The 12,430-nt window shown below is 43.8% G+C and overlaps 1 protein-coding gene across 1 annotated transcript in view; it reads right to left on the bottom strand.

Annotated features, from left to right (window-relative positions):
• TMTC1 (transmembrane O-mannosyltransferase targeting cadherins 1) overlaps positions 1-12,430 on the bottom strand; it is a 151,239-nt gene that overhangs the window by 92,621 nt on the left and 46,188 nt on the right. The window contains exons 6-7 of the mRNA XM_035550707.2: positions 3,115-3,196; positions 1,689-1,792 (exon numbers count right to left, since the gene is read on the bottom strand). Of these exons, the coding sequence (XP_035406600.1) occupies positions 1,689-1,792; positions 3,115-3,196 (186 nt within the window). The remainder of the gene's footprint in view (positions 1-1,688; positions 1,793-3,114; positions 3,197-12,430) is intronic.

Here is a 12,430-nt window from a genome sequence, read left to right as displayed (position 1 = left end):
TGCCAGGGATGGGTTTTCTGGATGGAAGATACAGGTTCCTAGGTAAGTTGGCTAAAGTGAGGGTTAGGATCAAGCTCAGCAGACATGGAAGAGCCAGGCTAACTGCAGGGCTTTAGAATCCCTCCAGAGAAACAATAATAGTTTTCACTTGGAAGGGTTTCTGTAGTGACTTTTCATAATGTTTGGAGCAGACAGGTTGCTGGACTGCAGGTGAGGCCAGGGCTGCTGCTGGGGCCAGTGCAGAGGTCAGCCAGCAGCACTCTCACTTGTCCTGCACAAGGCTGTTAATAAAAACAGTCGCTGTTTCATACCCCAAGAAGCTTAGCTTTGGGGTTTAAAAACCTTCCCCATTGTATGATATACAGAGACAAACACACGAAAGACATTTGCAGCACAAAATAAGTAATTGGAATCAGCCCAGGATCAGTTAGGACTTGATGACCCCCTTCTTAGCATAAACATATCAAAAAGGGACAGCAACAAAACCTTCACACTGTGCAGCACAGAGTCTGGTATTAATGACTCTGCCAGAAATGCTGTGAACAGATCAGAGCTTTCCAAATCAGACAACTTCCTTCCTGGAAGCACTTTTAGCCTTGATGGTAATAGGAGCTGTTGTCACATTATCATAAAGGTCTCCCAAATGAGATCCAGCCTGACTCTGCAGCAGATGTTGAATAAGAATTTCTTGATCTTAACCTGTGTCTCAGCTGCAATTCTGCTGCTGGAATTAGGAGCCAACGAAGCCAGAAAATGACAGAAAAGGACCATTCCTGTTTCATTTAAGACACCAGGAATTTCCTCCAGAAGCCTCCAAAGAGTCTTTCCCCAGTTTAGTAGCAAACCACAACAATCAGTTATGCACGTGGCCCTGTCTTAAGAGGAAGCCAACTTCCCAACACTTTCTTGGAGCACTGGTCTGGCTAGGTCTGGGGGGGAAGAGCTAAATAGCAGCAGCTACCGCCCTGCAGGTCAGGTCCAGCAGAGACAGAGGGATGTGGCATCAGCCCACCTAACCACATAGCAGGTCCCTGGCAAGGAAAAAAAATCATTTTGTGTCAAGTTTAAGTATTTATGTATCTTTAGAAAAAAAAAAAAAAAGTGGTGATAAAATAACAGAATACAAACCTGTTAACACAAATTTCAAGTTCATTGTTTTTATTACACATGGCAGCCCATCCTATGCTCAGCCACGACTGTGCACCAGTAGGGCAGTACCATACGCCACCAGGATCCCGCCTTCCACCTTCACAGTCCTGATCAGTCACCTGTATTTCACCAACACACGCAGTCATCCCCTTTTACACAAACTGCAGCTGAAGCTAAAACGCTAAATGCTTGCATCCCGTACCTCAGGAGGAGACAGTTTTAACATTTAGGCCTCAATCACTGGGCTTTCCAGTCCCATGCTCAGTCAACTAAACTATACGCTTGGGGCTTTGCATAAAAATAAATCGAGAATTTTCAGTAAGAAAGGATGTAACATAACTACAGGAACTGGAGCACGCTTTGGGGTTCAAATAACACTGATTGTTTTCTATTCTAAACAGAGCAATAAGGAGAAGTAATTAAGTTAAGACAACAAAACAAGCCTTCTCATTTACCATCTGTAAAACATTTTAGTGCAAGGAAAAAATAATGCCATGACAACAGTTTTGAAAACTTTTGTTTGATTAGTGGTGTTGTACCTTGTCAGCAGATAGGGTGAGAATGAAGCTGGATTGTCCTGTTCTGAAAACATTGGCATGGATCCTCCCATTATCCAGAGGCGGAAATACAAAACGAGAATCACCTTCAAAGAAGAACATCCAGGTTAGTAATGTGCTGCTAAGAGGAACTAAAGCCTCTGCCAAATATTTTTTTGATAGCTCTCTTGGCTCTGTGCTGTGCTCAGAAGAGGGTCAGCTCAGCTGTTTAGGCAAAAATCAATTTTGACAGCCCATGCAGGTGGCAAAATTCAACTCCGAGGCCTTTGTGTTTACCTTTCCAAGCATCTGAAGCCCATAGGTAGGGGGAGAGTCCGTTTCAAGGGCTTACACAGGCAGGGTGCAAGTCTTCTCTGCTCAGGGCAGACAAGCCTACCCTGGCTTCCCAGGCCCAAGCAATCCCTAACCCCACTGCACCCCTTTCCATCCCACCAGCCACCACCTCCATGCACACCACAGGCTTGCTGTGGTGCAGAGCCCTGGGGAACAAGAACTTGCGTAGTAAGGCAAGAACACTAATCTTCCAGACATCAGCTAGAGGACTATGAATATACAAGTGACAAACGTGTCAGCTCTCAGCACAGACAGCACGCTGTGTTGTCCTCCCCGTTTCACCTGTAGCGTTACTCAGGGGAACCTGCACAGCGCAGCTACCCACAACAAAAGCAGGATTTCTAAGGACAAATCCATCACCCTGTTGTGGCTCAGACTGTGGAGTTTAGCCACTGACCTCTAACTAAATACAGAGGGAAATACAGGGCTCACGTCTTAAAAGCTATTATTATTCACTCATGCTGGCACAGGTCTAAGGACAAGCTCCATCGATGTTTCTCATGCTGTGTAATCCTAATTTCTGGAAGGACTTCTGTGGGCTGGCAGCTCACCACCTTTCTGGGAACCACTTGTCACTGCAGGATAAGCAAGGGGATTTGGCATCTTGAGGAGCACGGGGACGGGGAGTTGCACACCCAGCAGACCCAGCGTTGTGGTGGTGGTTTTCTCCCCAACGACATGTCAAGTGCTGCTTGCACACCAAGCACCAGGAATTTGCAGGCAGAGCTGTTCTTGCGACTCTGCACAAGCCCTACTGTGAAACTAACAGCATGCCATTGAGAAGTCAGGATTTGCCAGTCAGCCCAGTGCCATAGGTTCCCCCTGTATTTAGGGCAGCAAATGCCTGCAGATGATTACACCGTTGTAATGGCAACCACTACAAATTGAAAGAAAGTTTGACCCAAAACCATAGAGCCTTGTTTCTGCCCAGCTGAAATTTTCTAGACTATTTTCCAAGACTAACTTTGCATTAACATCCATCATCTCAGCTTTCTGACTCTTTTGGGGTCCTACCTCGTAACGCTCATTCTCATTACACACACAGAAATACATAGCCAAGCCCATTCGTACTTACATAGCTTATTACCAGGGCAGCTCTCTTCAAAAATGGCCTTGCAGTATACAAGAAATTCTGGTTGTTATTTGCAGTCAGGTAGCTGAAACATAAGGAAATGTAGCTTTGAAATACTTTCAAACGATAGCTCATTTTTCAAACTAGAAAAAAGCTGGGCAATAATTTAACCACCCTCAACTACCTTGCTATAATAATCACACCCCTTCTATACTTCAAAGCCTTTTCCAGGTGAAAATTTCACCTGTAAAACAGAGACCACTTGACATAATAATAATAATAAGACACTGTAGTTTCCCCCACAAAACCTGATTTTTATTTTTTTTATTTTTTAATTATCAGTTAACTCCTTAATCCTCAGGAAAACCCATTTGTCTCACTAAGCTTACTGTGCTCAGTCTCCCAGAAGAATACACTGAGGCACATTTTTAAAAGGTCAACCAAACACATTCAATTTCAGGCCATGATTAAAATGCAAAAATGCCTTGTTCCCAGCTCGCTACTCAGTCCCTAGAGATGGGAAGAACTGTCTAGTACAACTGAACTTACTTTAAGTATTTTTTTTAAAAGTGTATTCTGCACACTTGTTCCATTACAAGTCTACTGACAAGGTGTTATAATAATTAACTGCACAGAGACAAACACACAGGTGGCTTATTGTTATGGGAGTGCTCATGAAAACCTTCCTTCTTCTCAATGAATAAAATTAAACTGTACCTGGAGCCAAAGCTACACATTTATTTTAACACAGGGTAGAAGCACTTGCCCAATTCCAAGGAGTGTTCTTAATATAACAAATGGTGGCATCCCTATGACATTAATTCAATGTTTATTCCATTTCTATGGGGCTTGATAGAGTTTTTGTCACTGTAATAAAGTGCTGAGAAACAAAAAGAAATACAGAAGAGATGATAAGAATATTTTAAGCAGAGAGGAACTAGAAAACCATTGGAAACTTGACAGATAATTTTAAGAAGTTACAAATAAGTAGTAAACAAAATAAATTCAGAGCCCAAACATTTGCAGGGTCTTCTGCGTAACAAATACTCAGTACCAGGATACTCTATTTAAATGATTTACAAAAAATATAGAATGAATCACAACACCTGCACACACGTTAGTTTTCCAAGTATGACAGCATCATACATTTCTCCCATGAACATCTAGCATATAAATATATTTCCCTCCCAAATTCCTCAGCACAGTTTATCATGATTGCTTCCACCCTTCAAGTCTCAGAAAAAACAAGACTGTAACACTTCCTAAAGCCGCCCAGGGTATTTAATATCTGGCTTTTTGTTCAAATTTTCTATACTAGGAAGTTTGCAGTCCTGGTCACCCTGGAAAGATGGATAAAAAACTGCACTGCAAACAAAGGCAACAGGGGCAAAGCCAGCAAGGAACAGAGCGAGCATTTAACATCAAGAAAGCAGGACATTTGGGTGCCCTCTACAAAACAGCCCTTCTTCAGAAAACTTTCCACATCATGCATAACGCTCAGTAACCAGACCATACATCGTAAGCAAAGCCAAAAGACTTTGCATCTTCGTGTCTACTTATTTCCAAATGTTGACATTTAAGCGCAGACTCTGACTTAAATGTCAGATGAGTCTTCAAGGGCTGAACCCTGCAAAGTGCAAAGTTTTTTGAGCTCCCACTGACTTCAGTCAGGCTGAAGCAAGTACAAGTGAGATGAAACTAAGTCTTCAGCTTTCCCTCTCCAAGAAAGGTCAGGTTGGCCTTCAAGTGTTCACTGTGGCCCTGCTCCAAAACCCACCGCAGCCAAAGGGAAAGGCTCTCAGTGACTTTAATAGCCTTTGAATCAAACCCTGGTCTTTTGTTCCCACTGGAACCCTTTATGAAAATCTATTCCCTTATGATTTCCGGCAAGAACAGAAGTGTTAGGTTGCATTTTGTTTATATTTTTGCTGGGTGGAGGGGAGGAGAGCCCTCTATTAATCACACTGCCTGACTCTTTTCATTACAAAGAACCTGTTTTCACTTGCTTGAAGTTTTAACTAGCTGTAGCACTTTGGGCAGAAATTTTCCATTACAAATATTTGGTTTAGGTGGAATTATTCTGGAAAAAAAAAGAGCAGCCAGAACAGTTCAGCTCCCCCTCCAAGACTTCAATTAGAGACATAGGCGTTAAGAAGTTTGCCAACTTTGTCCCCAAGAAACCATATCACCTCGCACCAGTGACCTGAAACTGGTGAGGCTGCCACCAGCTCCGGGCCACATGTTCACCACCTCCAGACCAGCCACCCACATCCAGGAGTGCCGCAGGCCCAGGGGAAGCACCCATGGGGAGGTGGGGGCATGCAGACTTTGCACATGCTGGGCAAGGATCTCACACCTAAGAGATCATTCCCAGTTGGCTCTTTCATCCTTGGCAGCACAGTGCAGGAATGCTCACTCCTAACATCTTGGTTTTGATTTTTTTTGTCTGCCTCTATCTTGCACCTTCCTTGCAGCAAGCACAACACTATACAGAAGCTACCAAACAGTTTCAAGGCATGAGTTTATCCACAAGTCAAAATTAATCTGAAGTGCTCTGCAGAATTACAGGTAGATCCTTGGGTAGCTCAGGCTACTGCAGAGCAGGACTTTTGAAAGCATTTCAGAGAATCCTCACTGGCCTCTCACAGTTTGTGTTTGTGGAGCAGTAACATCTTCAGGAGGAAAAAACAAGAAAAAACCTTTAGGTAGACACTAACTGCAAATCACCGCTCCGTGCTGAAGAGCAGATGAGCTGCAAGCAAGCAGGCGCCAGAATGAAAACAAAGGGTAGGAGGGAACAGGTGAAGCAAGAGAGTTCAGAGAGCCCTTAACTTTCTGATCCACCCTCCAAATGCTTTTGCTACTTTGCAGCTTTGGTTAAGAAATGCTTCTTTCCATGGTAGTTAACTGAGAAGCCGATTATTCCATTTTCGGAAAGCTGCTGTCCTGAGGTCTATCTGGAAGCCATGAAAGGTGGCATTGCTCAGTGCTCAATGTCCAAGCCATCTGCCCATTAACTCAACCTGCATGAGCGGCACAAACGTACAGGTTCCCTCAGTGCATCCAAGCTTTACAAGAACCGTGTGGTTTTCAGAGCACCTTCCAGAGCCTACTACTTGGTTCAGGAAAGGTAAGTAGGAAAACATCTGAAGTCTGGTGTGGGCAAAGAACAATACTCAGTTTGTGTATTAAAGTCAAATGAACTGCAAGTGGCACCTGGATGCGGACATTTGCTAAATGTCAGTGAGACAGAGCACGCGCAACATACACATGGTAAATTTAGATGCATTGCAAGCTGCAAATTATGCAGAGCTTCCCCCAGACAGCCTTAGGATCAGCTCAAGCTCTTGATTTTGTCTTTCACTGGGACAATCAAAGAAATTGCTGTTACGAAAGGTCAACTGTTTCATACCTGTTTAAAACAGCTGCATTGCATAAAGCCATTTACAGGTCAGATTTCTGTGCATTTGCACACCACCCAAGGCTGCCAAATACCCCACTGCTAATGGGAACCGCTCCCTATCACCTGCTCCACCCCGACCATTGTAATGTGGCTCACGGTGCCAAAACACACACACATGTATTCCCATGTGGGAGTGGGCACAGGACATATGGAGGAAAACTGCACTGACGGTAGCTCCACGCAGCAAAACACTACCTCCAGAGCATAAAACAAGGCGAACATTTCAAGATGTGGGTCTCGCAGATTTTCATGATGAAAAGATAAAGTTAGGGCAAGAAATCCAGATCACCAGGTTCGCTGACTGGGTGTGAAAAGCGCACGTTTGGACAGAGGTTCCACCGCTGCTTCGCGCCAGCTTCCCCACAAAGCAAACCAGCATGTAATTGGCTACTAGCTATCTTTTAAAAGCCTTTCAGGAATACTCCCTGAAGCAACCAGAATCACAACAAACAATAAATCCAGGGACCGCTTAATAAAGCGGGGACCTCTCTCACACAGTTCGAACGCAGGCCAAGACAGATCTTTGGCAGCTCTGGCTTCCTGAAAAGCACGGCTCATCCTGAAATCAATTACATCATCAGAGCGCTCGCGGATTTCATAATTGAAGGCAGCAGGGTAGGTGGCCTAGTAAAACTCAATACCGCGCAGTTTACAGCAATGTAAACTTCGCTGGTACCAGATGGACTTCCCGTTAATCAAAACAAACTTTGCGAAGAAGCAGACAGCTTTTTAATTTGTCTTCGCTGTTGACGGCACCTAGAGTTTACAGACGAGTGGGACAGCTTCTCAGCTGCAGTTAATTGCCATGACACTGTGAGCGATCACAAACCGCTATCAGGAACACATTTATCCCACGCTGGAGCTGACTCAGTTTCGGTGTAAAATGTGAACTCACTCGTGTGTTCTCTGTGAAAGCTTTCTTAAGGGAGAGAAACAAGCGATTAAGATGTATGGTGGATGCTACCCATCGGGGACATCTGAAAGACCAATCTACACATGGCCGAACAAGCTTTGGCATTTTGAGATCTTGTTTTAGCCAGGTCCCTCTGCTGTGAGAGGATCGTCACTCCCATTTATATTCTTCTCGGGAGGCAGATCCCACTCCCAGCAACCACCAGTGTTTTGAACTAACCCTTTGGAAACCCCTAATATTAGGGAAGACATTAGAGGAGGAGTATAAAAGCAAGGTTTTATACCTTGTTTACCTATTCTTAATTCCTGACAAAAGACCTCTAATCGAGGCATTTTTCAACTTAGAAGGGGGCTATTTTAAGTTAAGGTCAGTTTTAGATCATTGGTAGATGGACATCTAATTAGTCAGTCAGACTTCCCTTCTGAGAAGGCAGAATTTTTACAGGAGCCACATTTTTATCTACAGAGACCCTCCTTACATTTTCTACATACAGATGACTCCCTTACAATCTGTCTAGCCAAGTACATCTTAAATTGGAAAAGGAACTTCTCAGCTTAATTTGGCCTATATTCCTCCTTAAGGAGGACCATAAAGGATATGTGATAGCCCAGGGAGAAAACAGGAGCGAAAATCTGTTGTGGAATTAAAAATACAAATGAAAAAGAAAAAAAAAATATATATACACATATATTCTAAACGTCTGTATTTTTCAATTACTTAAAATACCTGTCAACACAGGGAAATAAAGTATCAGTCATAGCTACAACTTTTTCAAGTGAGAAGAAAGAAAAGTCCTCCTGCTTCCCAATTTATGAGTAGTCTTGACAACCCCTGCAGCATACATGCAGTATCCTTGCTCCTTCTCTCCCTGAAGAGCCTTAAACCCCAGCCACCGCTACCCACGCAGACCCAGATGCATAAACACACACAAACAGAAGCAGTTTTACTGACTCTTTAAAAGCCATGGAGAGATTTTATGAAAGTCACAAGTGTTTTAACTCATTTGCACTGATACTGGCACACACACTTCATGTGCTTTTTCAGCCATGACTGCAAATTTAGCGTTCTTGCACTTTACTGGATTTCCAGGCAAAACAGAGCAGGGTGTAACTGTGTTGGCACATATAGCCAGGATGACCCAACTCGTGGCCTTCCTCTACGCTGTTAGGCATCATGTACCTTGTTCTGCATTGGGTAAAAGTAGAGGGAGAAAACTGGGAGGAAGAGAGAAAGGCACAGTAAGGGTACAGGAAAAAAAAAAAAGAAAGAAAATAGCAAAACACCCTTAACTGATCAAAGATGTGACCAAGAAGATGAAAGAGAGCTTCCCTTCATACCAGACATTCCACCAACGCGACAAGGAGACAAGGTGGAGCAGGGCTAACAGGAAAAATAAGACCTCATCAAAGCACAGCCACCTTCCACCACATCTCAGGAAACCAAAGCACCGTGCCTGCAATTTGAAAACTCTCATTGATTTCAGCCATTTTATTTCCTCTGCATCACACACACCTGAGGCCTTGAAATTCACCATTAGGCTCGTTATTTCCCATCCCAGGTCTGTTAAGGGCTGGTATAGTGTATTTCATGTAACCGCATTACAAGCGGCACTGATAGCAGCGTCTAGGCTTTAGCTGCTCCAAGCATTCAACTGCAACCCCCTATTTTCCGTTCCTTGTTCTTTTGATAAGCTTTATTCATTCATGCTGAAAGTCTTCCATTCCACGAGTTTGTGTCAAACTGAATTTATTTTCTTCCTTGAAGGTCTCAGGTAAAACAGTTAGACCATTTCTGAAAAAGTGATCAGAGAGAATCATTGCTTTGTCCCTATCAGTGAGTCATGCAACCATTTTGTTTAAAAAGCTTCCATGGTTGCATACTTTGGAGCAAGGACTTGAAATTTAGCAGAGAAACTGCAGAGATGTGCCTGCTGTTGCTTCCACCGATGACTCGCTCCACTTCTGGGCACATGACAAGCCACTGGGGGGAAAAAAATTTCTATCTGCACTCCTGACTTGAGAGTTGTATCAATTCCCCAGGGTCTCTAGCCCTACGTAACACCATCTAGCAGGAGCAGCATCAGACTCTCCTTTCAATTGCTCCTGCAAAGCAATTGAGATACGAGCCTCTCTCCAGCAGTGCTTGCACCCAGCCTGGAAGAGACCATCTGCTTGGACAGCAGAGGACTGAATGTTTGTGGCTAAGTAAGAGGCTACCTGAGGCTTCCTTGTAATAACAAGGAAGAGAGGGGATAAAAGAGAAAGAAGGGAAGGTAGGCATAAGGAGGAATAGTACAGGAGGAAAGAGGAGACAGGACTGGAGAGAAAAAGAAGAAAAGGACGGAGATAGAGTAGGACACTCAGACCTCTGCTGCTACCAAAGATCCAGCAGCAGTATCCAAGAAACCTGCTGCCACTGGAGCTCGCTTTGTCGCATCCCCAGCAAGCACTTAGGAGCTGAGCTGTGGCACAGGAGGCTGCTTCAGAAAGCAGCTGTGCTTTCAACTAACCACTCCAGCATGAGCAGATGGACCTGAAAACACAGAGGATAGCCAGGACTCCTACAGACTGACTACTGCCTCTGTGTCTCTGCACAGAAAAGAGCTGGCAGCTCTTGAATACAGGCTCCCCCAAAACACAGCACAGCACCCAAGCGCCCAGCTCACTCCACCAGAGCCGGGCTTGGTAAAGGGGCTGCTTGCAGACCCACTGCATGTTGACAGGAGTGTGAGGGCTGTGAGATATGTAAGACAGGCTCCCTAGTCACAAAAAAAAAAAAAAAAAAAAAAGAAACTAATGAGAAAAGGGAGGTGGTTATCTTCCAGTCATGCATGAGTCTCCATTACCGCGAGTGGAAATTATTGAGGTGTCCCTGGGAAGCAAGTGTCTTAGTAAACATTTACAAACAAACCGTAAAAGATGAGGAGGCCTGTTGCATTGCTTTGATGGTCTCCATAAAACATTTCGTGTCAGTAAATACAAACTTTGGTCGAAGTGTGCTGAGTTACAGAAGGAACCGTGGTGGCTTAAGATTATGTTTGTGCAGTTAGGGAACTAAGGCTCTAGCTTCTTGCTGCTGTGTTTGCCTGGAAACCCAGTAAGCAAACTGAAAAAAATAATAATAAAAATTAGAGGGAGCAGAAGACTTCAGTAGGACAGAAGAGGAGGAATAGATCCCTTCTATCAGTAAAATACAGCAGAGAAAGGGCACAGAAATCAATGTCTATGAGACTGTCAGTCTATTCCTGGTGAGCCTCTGGACTCAGCACCGGAAAGGAAAGATGCACACCTCAGAGCAGGAAATTGTATATACCACTGCTAACTACAGCAAACCATCGTGGCTTCAAATAAAGTGCCAGACAAGATCAAGTGAGGAAGGAAAAAAAGAGAAGAAAAAAAATAGAACAGGATAAAAAAGAAGCCAACACATTTACACAGACTACTTACCCCCCCCCGGACAGACACATGGCACCGCACAAGCAGGCGGCCCCGTAACACACGGTGAGGGCTCAGTGAGCAGGAGCATACTGCAGCTGTAAGCCTGCCTGCGAAGGTGGGCACCCAGCCCAAGGCAGGGATGGATGCATTCACCTGGAGCTGCAAAAGCTCCCCCTGAGCAAATGCGTAGCTCCTCCTCAGGAAAAGCAGCCCTAAACAAAGGGACAGGCACTGATAATAAGCACAGGTAGGCGAGGTTCAGCTGGTCCCAAGCCTCAGAAGTCCTGAAACAGCTCTTTAAGGAACTTAAATAACTTGGTGGTACAGCTGAAGAGTTTCATTTGAGGAAGGGGGGAAAGAAAACAAACTTTTACAGCTGAGCCTTCTCTCAATCAGGGTGAACACTTTATTTTTATTGTTTTCTGAATTATATTTTTAAAACCATCACTTGGAGTCAACACAAAAAAAGTGTTTTGTGATGCTTTGAGAGACAAATAATGTCATTGTGAGCATTTCTGGCAAATCAAGCGAGTCTGGTAAGTGAAAGCTCTTGTTCTGGAACAAGATTTAGGCACAATTTGCAAAGAAATAAAGGGAGAAAATAACCTGAACCTCCTGTAAATTTAGCCTGAAAAATATTGTTTTATTACAGAATCAATTTGTTTTGAGATTTCTTTAATACTTCCATAATTTACTTGTAATCCTAAACTACCTGTCAAATTCAATTTAAATGCTCATTTTTCATTTAATTAGAGAAGGGGGAAAAACACACACGTCTACAGTTTGAGTCCTTAACACAGAGATAAGAAGACGGAAAGAAGAGCCGTTATCACACGCTGTGGTGGTGTAGAGGGACTGCGCATCTTCAGGACAGTAAAACAGAGAGGTTTTGGGGGGAGTTTGTCAGTCTTAATGTCCAAAAACTAATTAATGAAAATTTAGAAACAAACAGCAAGTGACAGTGAGAGAATAATTGAAAAAAAATGATGGGCAAAAAACCAAGGGGGGCAGTCATATGTTTGCCAACCTTCCCTCCTCTTCCTCCCCTTTCTGATTTTGCCGTAGGGCAGCGAGCTCTCGGGGGAAACAGAGAGCAAGGGGTACACAAGAGCTAGTGCACGACATCACTGCAGCAGCACGAGTTTGCTTATACAAGGTATTAGATGAAGGTCACAAAGCTCCCTGGATTCCCCTGAAGATCCTCTGCCAATTAATAGCGGTTATAACCTAATGGTTTACATTGAGAATTTTTCCAGATCCGCTTATGGAAAGGAAAGGAATGGTCCTTGCTGGACCCAGACCTTCTGTCAAAAGCCACCAGCAGCAGAGGCACAAAATTCAGCTGTACTGTATGCAAACTGAAGCTTGGACCACTTTCCACAAACTTTTCCTTCCAAATGAAACCCATGTACCAGCTACTTAAAAAACAGTTCACTGGATGTCAGTGCTGCATACTTCAGGAAGAAGGTATTTCCTTTCCGGAAAATTCCTAATCTCACATTTTGA

This window comes from Cygnus atratus, chromosome 1 (assembly GCF_013377495.2).
Source record: "Cygnus atratus isolate AKBS03 ecotype Queensland, Australia chromosome 1, CAtr_DNAZoo_HiC_assembly, whole genome shotgun sequence".
In the NCBI taxonomy this organism is placed as follows: domain Eukaryota; kingdom Metazoa; phylum Chordata; class Aves; order Anseriformes; family Anatidae; genus Cygnus; species Cygnus atratus.
Note: the sequence above shows the minus strand (reverse complement) of the source record. Positions and strands in the feature narration are given on the sequence as shown.